Consider the following 13,478-nt stretch of genomic DNA (forward strand, 5'->3'; position numbering starts at 1 on the left):
CTGCGGCCCCCTCGGAGGCCCCGACCCCATCCCAGCCCTGAGGACGGCTGCTCTGAGGCCAGACTGCATCCTGGCGCTTGCACTCTGGGGAACCTGCCCGTGCCCAGGCCGCCCCACCTGGAAGATGGCAATCCAGGCATAGCCGATGTTGTCGAAGTTGATGGCGCCCTTGAAGGGGTTGTGCTCCCCTGCGGAGCAGTTGGTGTAGTACTGGTTCCAGTTGACGCAAGTGGTGTTGCTGGAGCTGTTGTAGGCCTCGTAGTCCAGGCCGCAGGGGGGGCCGCCGCCACCCTCCCCGCGCAGCGTGGGCACACTCCTGCACGAGCGCATGCCATTCTCCCGCGGCTGGGAGCAGATGAAGGGGTTCTCGTCCTCATTCTCCGTCTGGTAGTAGCGCTCCAGGTCCACGCTCAGGGGGCTGCAGAGGGGACAGGGAGGAGCTGGGGGCGGGGGGCCTCCAGGGAGAGGGCCCAGGACGGACGAGCCGCGTGGGCGCGCTGAGACCCGCAGGGTGAGCAAGGCAGGGGGCAGAGCCGGGCACGCACCAGGCAGGGGCAGGGGCCTGTGGGTGTAGGTTGGAGGGCACCAGGAGTGTGCGGACTGAGTGTGCAACTCCAGAGTCGGGCTGATGGAAGGTTACGTCCCAGACGGATGGTTTTCCCACGCGGCTGCACAGGAGGCTCATTGTGGAGCCTGTGCGGCTCCCCACGCCCATGCTGAACCCCAGACGGAGGAAATCAGAGTCTGTGGGGGGCGGGACCCAGGCCGCAGGGACTCCAATGCGTAGCCAAGTTTGAGAACCAGACATGGCACCGGTGTGAGGACGGAAATGTCAACGGCAACGGGGACTGAGGTCGCCCCCCCCCCCCTCCCCGCAACCACTCGCAGGTCACGCCCACTCTGGGCAACACTCACAGGCTGAAATTCTCCGGCAGGAAGCACCGGTTACGAAGGAGCCCTGCCCACAGCTGGACGCCAACGATGCCGAAGATGAAGAAGACGAAGAAGCAGAGCAGCAAGACGTTGCCCAGCATGGGCAGTGTGTCCAGCAGCAGCGTGACAAGGATGCGCATGCCTGTGGGGCAGAAGCCACGCTGGGGGGGGGGGCAGGCAGCACTCCCACAGGAGGCCCTTCGGGGCTTCCGGGGCACAGACAGCCGGCTCAAGCTGGCGGGGAGACCGGTAGACGCCTCTAACTCCACCGGCAGCCCCGGCAGCCCCCAGCCCCTGCCCACTACCCGTCTTGGCCCATCCGTAGTAATCAGGGCACGGTACCACCAAGGATGAGACACAGAGATGGAGGTTTCCAGAGCTCTCTCCTGCACTGCTCCCCACCTAACTCCCCACATCATCTCAGCTTACAGAGGAGGATCGAGGATGCCCAGAGGACTGACATGATTTGTCCAGCATCACAGAGCTGCCCAGCTTTCTGTCCCTGGATCCTACCCCCCAACACACACACACACACACACACACACACACACACACACTCTTCTCCTACTTCCTTCTCTCACCCAACACAGTCACCTGACCTTTCTAAGTTATCACCACTGTAGTCACTGGGGAAACTGAGGCAGGGAACTCCAGGAGGGACATCAGCTGACAGGCTCTCACTCTGAGAGCCATCCCTTCAGCAGGAGTCCAGATGCCCCCGAGCTTCACCATGGTTCTGAGCCCCCTGCCCCTAGTCCATTCTCTGCTTGATACAGATCCCCACATCGGGACGCGAGGAGACACAAGGCCATCTTTCCAAGCGGCCATCAATTAACAAGTCCCTCTGCAGGAACAGCCACCACAGCTGTGCCCCAACAAGCCTTGTTGGAGATACTGCCCTCCCTCCCCATTCCAGGTCTGGGACCACCCCCACATGGTCTGAACCAACCTCCGGGCCATTAAGCCCTCGTTAAGCACACAGACCTCTAATGACCGGTTTGACCCCCAAAGTGCCACTCGTGGCCCCCTGCCCCTCCAGGGAAAAAGCTTCTAAGCAGCAGCCAATTAACCCTCTTGGTGACTGCAGCCACCCTGCCCAGCCATTCTGGCCCGGACTTCTCACTCAGTCCCTCACCACCACCACCACCCCCGCCCCCAGCCCTCCAGCCCCATCCTCCTTCGGCTCCTCTGTGCTCCAACTGAGATCAATTCCTCAGGGTTTGTATTAAGGGAATTACACCGGTGGTTAGACAGCGGCCTATAAATCTGCCAGCCATCACCTGGGGTAGGAGCGGGGGTGATAGCCTGTCCCTCGTCCAGAACTTCCGTTAACACTAACACCCCAGCACACCGAGCAGCTCTGCCCACCCGAAAGCAGCCGCATCTCATACACACACACACACACACACACACACACACACGCACGCGCACATGCGCACGCACACACGCACGCACCGCACCGCACAGGGGGCTGCTGCTACCTCAGGCGCAGAAACCCCCAAACATGCCCCTACCCCTCATTTCTGGAACTGCAGTGGAGACCATTTGCAGCTTGTGTAGGTTGGGGAGTTGCATAGGGGGCCTGAGTAAGAGTGGGGGGGGGGGTGGCAGGATGTAGGGGGAGCTAGGGCTGCCAAAGCTTGGCTGGCTCGGGAAACCAATGCGGTTTAATTTAGATAATGGTCCCGGCAGTCAGTTGCGGCAGTGGGTTGGAAGGGAGTGGGAAGGAGGAAGGGGACACAGGCGGAGCATGAGACATGGAGTGGCCTTGCTTTGAGAGAAGTCATGCTCGGTGTGGCCAGTGTGGGCTCACCAATGAGAACCAGACTGCGTGAGAGGCCGTTCTGGCTAGAAAAGGCCATTACACTTTGTCCCCACTCCTCCCGGCCTACCGGCCTCTCCTCATTCCCACTCTCCACCCCCCTTCCGCTGCAGGGAGTGATCTTTTAGCTGAAGGGAAGGGTCATCTGAGACTGACCCCAAATCAGTCTGAAACAAGGGGGAGGGTCTTTCCCACTAACTCTCCCAGTGCCACAGCCAGGTGTGGGGGCTCCATTCGGCTCCAGGGGCCCTGGTTCCCCCACCCCCATCCTGAGCCCTTATCTGATGAGGTCTGCTTCAGAACGCCAGGCCTATGAGTGGTCAGAAGGTAGGGGTGGGGTCTGGGGGTTCCATATTTCCTCTTGGGGCTCCCTGTGCAGGGGCTGAGGGCCAAGGGGTCACTCACTGGGCACCCGGTTAATGGCCCTGAGCGGTCGCAGCACACGGACTGTCCTGACAGCTGAGAAGCTGACGTTCTGAAGGTCCAGCGAATACTCCAGCATCCTGCAGGGAGGGGCCCAAAGGGAGGCCCTTTGAGTCTGAGGCCGCCGTGGGGGTCAAAAGAGGTCAATGAGGAATCCTGCTGCGGTGGGGCAGCACAGCCTCTGACCCCTCCCCCACCTCCGCCAAGGGGCCCTGAAGAGCCGGCTCTCTGTCTGGGGGCAAGGCCACCCCCAAGCCAAGGACAGCTCCCCATCAGAGAATAAACAGAGGAGGGGACGGATTCAGGGGCCATGGAATTCAGAAGTACAGGCTCGAGTGTCACAGGCACGGTCTCGCCCACCAGGACCGTCCAGACTCGAGGGTCCGGACAGCCTCGGACCCTTAGTGGACAGCCAAAGAGAAAGCATCATTCTAAGTGGGCTGGGCAGGGGCCGGGGGTGGGGGCAGTGCTGGGGCCTAGAACCCTGGCCCTGGGGTCGGGGCTGATCTGGTCATTGCTCTCCCACCTCCAGCCCAGGCCCTCACCCTGCAATGACGATGAAGAAATCAAGCCGGTTCCAAGTGTCTCCCAGGTAACACTTTTTCCCGAAGATGCCCAAGGCCACCATCTTCACCACCATCTCCACGGCGAAGAAGGCAAAGATGAAGTCATCGAAGGCCTGACGTGGGGACAAGAGGTTTTGGAAACTGAGAAGGGGGAGGGGAACCCCCCTCCCCCCCGCCCGCCCCCGCCCGCCCCACGCACATACACTCACCTGCAGGATCCGGCAACGCTGCGAGTCACAGGCGATGTCCTCACATGGCCGGAACATGCCCAGGGTCACACAGTTGAGAAGGATAACCAACATGCTGATGCGCTCAAACCAGGTATCCAGGCGGTCAAGGAAACAGCTGGCCGGGGCTGGAGCCGCGCCCACGCCTCGTGCCCCGCACCTGCCCTTGCGCCTCCCACTCCACGACCCCCACCCCCCCAATCTGAGGTGGAGCCAGGTGCGAAGGGAGGACCCCGGCTCACATGTCTGACCGACCCCAGGTCCGGGCCCACCTTGGCCGTCACCCCACTGGACCCAGACTCCTCGGCGGTGCAGTAGGAAAAGCCACAAATACCCTGACTATTTGCACAAGCCACTCGGGGGATAAAATCGATCGAGCTTGTGGAAATGCCAGACACTGAGAGTGTGCTGCTGAATCTGAATCCTATTCTCCCTACCTCACGGGGAAGATGTGAGAAGCAAATGAGATAATGTATGTGAATGTGTGACACAAACCTAAAGTCGGATTATGCCTGCCTTACAGTTTACCAAGCACCTTCACGCCATGCCACATCTGAGGCTCGCAACAGCCCCGTGACGTAGCGGGGGTAGACCATTTCCTTCCCCAGAACCCAAGCACCCGGAGGCCCAGAGGGCCAAAGTCATGTGCTGAAGGTCACGGGAGAAGCCAGGATGAGACTGAGGTGTCCAAGTCCCCCATCTGGGAGACTTGTTTCCATAGTTGCCCAGGCCTGTGGGGGAGGGGTCAGGACCGTCCTGGCACCAGACAGACAGGCGGAACTAAACAACAGGGTCCTTCACCACAACACGGCCTCAGCCTGCCTCTCCCACCACCCACCAGCCCCCTGGCCTCCCGAAGCCCTCGGACGCCTCCAAACACACTCACGCATTTAAGTAACGAGGACCCACTCCACATCAGGCCCTGTGCTAGACAGAAGTCCCCAGCCCACACAGAGTAGAACGTACCCTGCACACACAGGCCCTGAGTCTTTTCCACATAGCGGGTTTTATTAAGGGACTCACTTCCAGCCCATCAACAGGAGGATGTACAAAGCGGCTTCTGGACCTTAGAAGGTTCTGGACACCAGACTGACAAAGAAGTGAGCCAGCATCCTATTCTTCTCAAAGACAATGCAGAGTGGGGGAAACAAAGAGGCTAGAAAGGAGGAGAGAGTGGAGACTGGGCGGAGGAAGGGCCTCGGGGCTGGAGGTGAGGAGGGTGTCATGGCGGCCCATGGCATGACCCACGAAGCCAGACTGTGGGGCGCAAAGGGCCTACAGCAGGTGGAATCTTCCTGTCAGGGCCCCACTTCTGGAGTGAGAAGGCTCTGTCAGGGAACCCCAGCGCTTTCCACCCAGCTGGTCCCAGCCACCGCTCCCCAGCTCCATCTTGAGGCTCAGGCCACCCCACTCTGCAACGGCCCGTCATGCCCTCAATCCCCCCTCCCAGGCCTCCTCTGCCACCCAGGCGGTTTGCCTTCACATCCCTGCCCACTGACAGGCACCCACGTGGGCAGAGGCACTACAGTTTCCCCTGCCTCCACCTCCTCCTCACAAGAATAAGAGTAAAAAAAAAAAAAAACAAAAAAAAATAGTTCTAGGTTTTTGGGGTAAGTAGATGGACGAGGTAAATAAAGAGTCCTCTGTTTCCATGGAGCTGTTTTCCAGAGTGGAGCCTGAGCCCAATGGATCTCTCCCCAGAATGGGGTCAGCCAGGGGTCACCTTGGAAAAAGGAGGATAGGGAGGGAGCTCTCTGAGGGTGATTATCGGGAAAGAGCAGGACACAATTACCCTCAAGAACCGGTCTGCCCGCCCCGAGCTACCCCCTCCTGTCCTCGGCAGAAAGGGACCCATTTGAGCAGTTACCTCCACAAGGGGGAATGTGGGTAGTTCCGCTGGGAAAAGCTCCTGGAACACCTGTTTGGACCCCTCCAATGGCAGTGACTCCACCAAGCCATCTGTGCACTAGTCTTGTCTCCCTTGCTGAGGCAGGCACACTCTGATTTTACAGCTCGAACGAAGCTTATAGTAGTGCCTGTCCCGTAGTCGATGGTCAATGCATTGGGAAAATGAATGAATGAATGAATCAAGCAAGCAAGCAAGCAAGCAATCTCCCTGCTTAGAAACCGGGTGTATCTCCCCATTCATGTCTTCCTGCCTTGTCTGCCTCAACAGTGATAAATTGATAACTTGGGGTGGGCGTGGGGGGAGTGAGGGGCAGAAGTGACACCACAGAGGAGCTGGGACTCCTGTCCCCACCTTACACATGCTCACACTGGGGCCTCTTATAGCTAGATTCTACCTCCAAATAACCCCATCTCCAGCTCTTAACCACAGAAACCCCCCTGGCAATTTAGCTTTACTCCCAGGTACATCCTGTCTGCTCTCTACCTTCCCCTTTCCCTTCAGGGAAATGTAAACGGACAAGGGAAGACACCAAAGCAGGGGGAAATTTGGGACAATCTGAACTGGGAAGTAATCAGTGGGGATGGGGGTCTTTCACCCTTCTCAGGGTAGGGCTTGTTTCCTTGGGAACATGGCCTTATGTCACTGTGTGATGTTCCTCTGTTGCCATAACAACAGGAGGATGTGTCACCAGGTGGTGTGGATTTGTTGCTATGGCAACTAAAAGGGACCCCTCACACATGAACTCCCCTTAGCCAGACTGCTGTCTTGTCCTCATGCAGGGAAGGGAAAGCAAGAGGACCCACAGGTTATCAGGTTGGGGGGAAACCATGTGACGAATCCCCATGGCAACCAAGAGAACGGGGGACACTGGTTGCCATAGTGACTATGAGAGACCTGTGCGGTCACATGTCTACTGTTGCTATGGTGACTGTCCGGGCTGGAGTGGATCCCAAAGGGGGAGGTGGGTAGGAGAGGGGAGGCTTTCTTCTCCCCACAGCCCACCATCAAAAGCAGAGAAAAAGGAAATGGCAGGGCGAGGAAACACACTTCCATCCCTCCTCCTCCAGGAGGGAGAACTGGAGCATGTTATCTGCCCAACTGAGTCCTCTCCGTGGGGCTTTATCTAGTGCCCTTGCCTAGCCTGGCAGCTGTAAGGGAGAGGGGGGTGGGTAGAGGAGGGAGGAGGGGGGGCACCTCCAGGGGCACGTGGGGGCCCGGGTGTGACTGAGAAGGGAAGCAGACCCTCCAGCGGCCCCCCTTCCCAACTGGGGCCTGGAGATCTGAGACTGCGCAGCACTGAGGAGGAGACGGGCCTGGACCCAGGAATCCTGGCCCCCCAGTATGAGTTGGGAAGGTGGGATCCTAGTCTGGTCCACCCTATGAGAGGCTGGCGTCTATGGGAAACGGCACTCCCAGGGGGTAGGGTGGGAGACGGGGGCTCGGCCATGTGGCTGGCACTGGGCAGGCCGAAAGGGGGATTCCCTCCAGCCAAGCCCCCACTCCCACAGCCCGTTCCCCAGTGGTCTCCTGCGCTCCAGCCTGTGGGCGTGCAGGGAGAGAGGTTTCCAGCTGAACTGAAAACTGAAGCCCAAAGAAAGGCAGCCGGCCCCACCCAGAGACAGAGACGTGAGACCCAGAGACACAAGAGAGAGCCGGCCTGTTGGAATCTTTGGAAGGGGAAATAGGCCAGAAATCTGATTCAAATGTCTGTGACTGTGTGTGTGTGTGTGTGTGTGCGCGCGCGCACACACACGTGTGAGTAGTTGTGTCTGTCGCCACCCTGGCTGAGGGAGGCAGGGTGGGGTGAGGGCTGGGGCGGGAGCAGGCGAGGGGTGAGGGGGGGTTGAGTGGTGGGGGTAATCCCAGGAATGGCTCCAGCTGGCACCATGGGTGATGGGGAGTCCCCCAACAGTTCTGTGGAGTAGAATGGGTGTGTGACCCGGAAGGAAGGTGGGCCTGGGGCAGAAGGAGTGCTAGGGGATGCTCTGCCCTCCCCAGTCCTGTCCCATTCCCCAGCCTCAACCTTCCTACCCAGAACCCCTCTGGAGAGTCTGGAGTTTTAAAATGAGACGAGGGAATTGGTGAGGAGACAGGAAGAACACCCCCCCTCCCATTTCCTCTGAGGACCAAAATGGAGACTTCTCCCGAAGGTAAGAGACACAGGCAAACTTGGGGCACTGGGACAGTGGCAAGGAAAACTCCAGAAATCCCCGGTGCCCCCTCCCCTCCAGACACACTCAGACACACACACAGTGATGCAGTCACACACTCACACTCACTTCTGGAAGCCATTAGGGCTCCTGCCTTTCGGGCCTCCCCCTTCTCCTTCCCCTACTCCTGGCAGGCTCCCTTCTCCCCCTCTGGCCCCCCTCCCACTCCCCCTCTCGGCATCCCAAATGCCAGCCTGTGATTTCCAAATGAGAAAAAGCTGTGCTGGGCTCTGAGCTTGGAGAAACTCCTACACAAACTTCCAGATGTGACACAACAGCCGGAGAGGGAATGCTCAGGATCTCCTTTCCGGGAGGGGCGCCACACTCCCTCACACTTCAAGAAACACACACTGGGAAGTCCAACATGCTCCCCTATAACCGGGGAGGAGGGGGCCCTTCTGATGTGAGTACCCCTGGTCTTCCCAGCACGTGCACTTCTGAGCCTCTCTTCCTTTTGCCGCCCTCCCCTCCCCCCAACACACACACACACACACACCTTCCTACCTGGGTCTAAATCTCCTCTCTAGGAAACCTGGTGTCCTCAAGAGGCTCAAAAAGGAGGGGCTGAGAAAAATGCCAACAAAAGTGGAATTGGCTTCAGATAGTGGGGGAGGTGCCCCTATGTCCCTCAGACTCAGAGGTGCAGAGGACCTTGTGGAGTCAGGCGGAGGTGCACTGACACCAAAAAGAGAGAAGGGAAAGCCTGAGGTCCAGGAGTCAGCTCAGAGCCCACCGCCCCCACCCCCCGGCCATGAAAAGACAGGTTTCCCTTGACACTCAGGTGTGATGGGATTGGTGGGGCACGGCTTAGGCAGTTCCCTTGCCAAGACACTGTTCTCTCAGCCCATCCTCAGCCAACCCAGGCTTAGCGACTTGTCTAGACCCAGTGATGCCAATGCCCCACACCCCAGACTCCCACCACCCCAGGCGTAGGCCTGCTTTTCCATCCCCAAGACGAGCCCTGGGGTCCCACCTCTCTTCCCTCCTTCCAGCCCGCTCCACTTGCTCCCTCCCCGAGCCCCTCAAGGAAGGAATCTGCACACAGACCATCCACTAGCACCTAGAGGTAGGGCAGGTGGGGAGATGCTGGCCCAGAGGTCTGGCTGTTTTAGAGAAAGAGGGGAGGCAAGGTCTCACTATCTCCCCTGGACCCCCAGGAGAAGGGAATGGTGCTTTCACTCCCCATTCCTGGAGAGGGCAGGTGGTGAGGGGTCGAGAGGAAGGATGTGCTGAGCTCATCCTCTCAGAGACATTTGTTCCCCAGGTCCCTCTCTGACATGGAGAAAGGGGCCTCGGGGGTAGGGGAGGAGTCAGAGCTCTCTGAGACCTCCTACCTCTCTCTTTCGGCAGCTCAGAGAAAAAAGAAGAAGGGGCAAGCGATGGAGAGAGGGTGTCACGAGGGGGGCTTCCTAAAGACCCACGGAGTGTAGAGGATGGGGGTTGGGGGGGGACCCAAGCTCACATCCCTGCTTTGCGCACTAGAGGCAGCCGAACTGCAGAGTGAGGCGGCACCAGGCTCCCCCCCACACCTTCCCCAAAGCAGAGTCCCGGTTGGGCTCTCAGGGGTTACGAGGGAAACCTGAGGTCCCCCACCCTGGTGCAAAAGAGCCTCTGAGCCGGGAGGAAGGAGTCAGGAGAAGCTGTCAAGACCTGGGATGGCAGCACACACACCCCCCCTCCCCTTTCCTTCCGGCAGTGACGGGACCCACCCGGAGCCTGGAACCCGGCAGTAGTCAAGCAGCGCTTTGTGCTAGGAGCTGAGGAGAAGAGGCCAGGGGGGCAGGGGGGTTGGGGTCTCCCATGCCACCCCAGACCAGGCAGAGAACAGGGGGCAGTGCTAAATCTATCTCCCTGAAATGTGGGGATTGCATTCCACACACCCAGCCAAGGAGCAGACCCTCCGGGGTGCTGGACCCGAGTCTTCCTTAGGCGACCGGCTCACAGGCTCGCGGTTCCCCCAATACTTTCTTGGAGGGCTGCGGTCTCCCATACCTGCTCTGCCCTCAGGCGGGAGCACTCTGTGTTTGTGAAAGGGTAACTTGGACCCGTTCAATCCCATCCCCCGCTTGCCAAAGCACTGGCCACGGTCTTTCCCTCTACAAGCAAAAATCTAGCACAAAACTCCCCAACCCACCCTTAAGCACCCCGCACTGAATAAAGAACTGGGGAGGAAGGAGGCACTCCGGGCACTGGGCTCCAGCTGAAAGGGTCTCTGCTCCGGCTCTGGGGGCAGACAGCTTCCCCTTCACCACATCTTGTTCTCATTCTGCGCCCCTGACATCAGCCGCCGCCGGAATCTCCTTGTTGTCCCTCCAACCCGCGGGTGGGGGTGGGGGAGTTAGGACCCGGTCCCCGCCCCCCCACCCCCAACATCTCCCTCTGGGTCAGTAAAAACCTCAGCCTCAACGACCAGGTTGGGGGTGGGGATCAGACCCTAGAATCCACCTCAAACTTTGAAGCCGGTGGAGGTGGGGGGGCGGGCAGGAGGGAAACCCAGGAGATTGCAGTCCCCCTCCCCCGTCCCCGCAGCTTCCTCCCCACCCCACCCCCCAAAGTCGGAAACCAAACCCAGCTCGCTAACGGGCGGCGGGCGGAGTAGAGCTCCCAGGCTCCCGAAGCTTCCCACATCTGGAGGATGACGACCCTCCCCTGCCCACATCTGGAGAGCATCCAGCTACAAACCGGCGGGGCACGTCTCCTCTCTTTTCCTGGCCTGGATCCCAACCCCCCCCCCAAGGAGGACTGAGGTGTGTGTACCGAGGTGGGGCTCGTCTGGGGTATCAGCCAAACCTGCTCGCGGCTCCGCTCCCACTCTGAAGCCCCCCCCCTCCCTGAGCAGCGCCCCCCCCCCCCACTCTCATCTGCCCACCTTCCAGGCTCACTTCTCCGACTCACCTGGCTTTCGGTCCCCTCCGGCGGCTCGGCCCGCCCCCCTGCGGACCCCCCAACCCGGCCGTCGTGCCCTGGAGGATATGGGTTACAGACCGTGCGGAGACACCAGCTCCGCGGGCGGCTGTCCTGGCTCAAGTAGAAGAAAACCACCGGGGCCAGCGCCGGGTACGGCAGCCCCTCCGCCTCGGAGTCCGCGCTGCCCGGGTCCTTTTCCGTCGACCCCGGCCCCGGCCGGCCCCCGGCCCCCGACAGGTCGTTGAGCCGCATGAAGCTCCGGGGCTGTCCTGACTCCTCGGTGCCCGCTCCATCCTCCTCCTCGTCCATCCTCTGGCCAGCCGGGGCCCCGGGCGGTCTCGAGAGGGGCGAGCGGCGCCCCTCAGAGGAGGTGTCCTCACGCAACCGGGGGGCCCCGGCGGGGGCGCATCTGGGGGGCTCTAGGGCGCAGGCTGAGCCCCCGGGAGGGCCAGTTCAGCCCAGCTCCCCCTGCCCGCAGGGGCATGCTGCCCGCGGGGCGCCGGGTCGCAGGGAAGCCCCGCCCGGCGCGAGTCCCGCTTCCCCAGGGCTCCTGGGGCCCCCCGGGCCAGCCGGCCGGCTCCCCCTCACTTTGTTCCGGCTTCTTCGCTTCGCGCCCAGGCTCCAGTCGCCCGATTCGGCGCTACCTTCGGCGAAGCGGCCGGGAGAGGGGGAGAGAGAAGGGGGTCGGAGAACAGGGGGTACGGGGGAGGGGCGCCCCCTCTTCCTGCGGCGCAGCTGGAGCAGGATCTAAGGGGTCAGCATCGTCCCGGCTCCGCGCCAGCGGCGGCGGGGGGGAGGGGAAGAGGGATCTCTTTGGGGGTGGGTTTGAAGGGGGTGGGGGGCGGCTCCTTCCTCCGCCCCGCGGCGGGCTCCCGGTCCGGGAGGGGCGGGGAGACGGTGGGGGGCCGTCCCGGGCGGGGGTGGAGGCGGAGATGCCGCCGCCGCAGCCGCCGCGGTGGCTGCCGCTGCCGTAGCTGTCGCCGGCGCCACTGCCTCCTCCTCCGGCCGAGACGCGGAGCGAGCGAGCGAAAGCGGCCGCGAGGAGCCCGGCGCACACCACAGCTGGATCCCTCACTCCAACTTCAAGCCTCGGCCCCGCCTCTCCCCAGCCAGCCTCGCAGCCAATCGCTGCGCGCCGCCGGCCCCGAGCCCCGCGCCCATTGGCGGGCCGCCGTGGCAGTGCGGGCGGGGGCGCCGGGGGAGAGAACCACAGCTGGAATCCGGTTCCCACCCTGAAGCCCAGGACCGCCCCTCTCCCCTCCCCTTGCCCCTGGGTCCGCTCCCGAAGGCCAGAGCCAATTAGACGGCTACCCAGACCGAACCCATTTTCCTATTGGCCGCTGGGGTCTCTGGGACTCCCCTGGAGGGAGCCCCGGGGAATCAGAGTATTCGGCGCCGGGTCCCGGGATAGCGCTGCGGGCCCCGGGGCATCCTTTGTCCAAGACCCCTGAATTGGACCGCAGCCGGAGGGCGGGGCCCAGCTCTGGGCGGGCCTGGGCAGAAGAGAGGCTGGCGGCCGGGGCTGTGGGTGGTGACCAGGGTCCCCAGAGCGAAACCCTGGGTGTCCACCGGATTCATCGCCTACCCTGGAGTCGAGCCCGGGAGCGCGACTGAAGAAGGGGAGGAGCGGAGTAGGATGTCCCAGGGGTAGGGGCTTCAGGCTTGGAGAAACAGGCGGAGCCTAGGAAAGTCCGGGGCAAGCAAGGTCTGGGCGTGGTTTCCACCAACCTCCCTATGTAGACCCCTCTCCTAGGTCCACTTCTGCGACGTTGACCCTGACCTTCTAACGCTAAGCCGCCGACCCTGACCTCAGGTCAACTCTCCTGAGCTTCCTCCTCTCTGCCCCTAGGGATCCTTTGGAGGCTGTGGATCTCTCGCAGGGGCTTCGAGCTCGAACACGTGGCCCCAAACAGGTCAAGCCAGTCCCAGAGCCCAGGTCCCCAAGATCAGCTGAGGAGCAGAGAGAAGCTCCCTCGAAGGGACCTGCGGGGGCCTCCGGTATGTGGGAGGGAGTGGAAGCACGGAGCTGGGCTTTGCTGGCTCTTGGCCTGCAAGGTCTTACCAACCTCCCACCCCGTGTCTCAGTTTTTCCCTCTCGAGTTCCAGTACGGCTGGCAAGGCAGCCGCAGGACAGGAGCTTCTCGAGGCTGCTCTCGGACACCTCTGCTACCGGGGGAGCGGGTCCTCGAGTGTCTGCAGCTCTCCACTCGCGCACACGCTCGTGTGCCCCGGGAACCTCGCCCTGCCCCACCTTCGCGAGTCCCCGGGCTCAGTCAGCTCCTGCTCCCTCTCACCGCCAGCGCCGCCCCAAAAGGCTGTAGGTGCCCGGGTGCAGAGCGCCGCGGGAGCGCTGGGCGCTGGAGCGAGGTGGGGCGGAGAGGGCGTCGAGCATTAGACGTCCGGAAAGCACTTCCCCACCTCTGGGAAGGTGGACACGGCGGCGGGACCAAGAAGGTCAGTCAGTGCTGGGTCCCGAGACTT

General features: G+C 61.6%; 1 protein-coding gene across 20 annotated transcripts in view; it reads right to left on the reverse strand.

Moving 5' to 3' along the window:
• The window catches only part of CACNA1G (calcium voltage-gated channel subunit alpha1 G), a 61,261-nt gene extending 49,794 nt beyond the window's left edge, over window positions 1-11,467 (reverse strand). For 8 of the 20 annotated variants that reach the window (XM_043584082.1, XM_043584076.1, XM_043584083.1 and 5 more), the window contains exons 1-6: window positions 11,065-11,448; window positions 3,954-4,065; window positions 3,724-3,857; window positions 3,161-3,258; window positions 916-1,075; window positions 118-418 (exon numbers count right to left, since the gene is read on the reverse strand). In XM_043584082.1, coding sequence (XP_043440017.1) covers window positions 118-418; window positions 916-1,075; window positions 3,161-3,258; window positions 3,724-3,857; window positions 3,954-4,065; window positions 11,065-11,306 — 1,047 coding nt within the window. In that variant the 5' untranslated portion in view covers window positions 11,307-11,448. Of the gene's footprint in view, window positions 1-117; window positions 419-915; window positions 1,076-3,160; window positions 3,259-3,723; window positions 3,858-3,953; window positions 4,066-11,064 lie in introns of all 20 variants that reach the window. The other 12 variants (XM_043584089.1, XM_043584090.1, XM_043584087.1 and 9 more) reach the window with 3 other exon arrangements.
• Between the last annotated feature and the right edge of the window lie 2,011 nt (window positions 11,468-13,478).

The sequence above is a fragment of the Prionailurus bengalensis genome, chromosome E1, assembly GCF_016509475.1.
Source record: "Prionailurus bengalensis isolate Pbe53 chromosome E1, Fcat_Pben_1.1_paternal_pri, whole genome shotgun sequence".
Taxonomy (NCBI): Eukaryota; Metazoa; Chordata; class Mammalia; order Carnivora; family Felidae; genus Prionailurus; species Prionailurus bengalensis.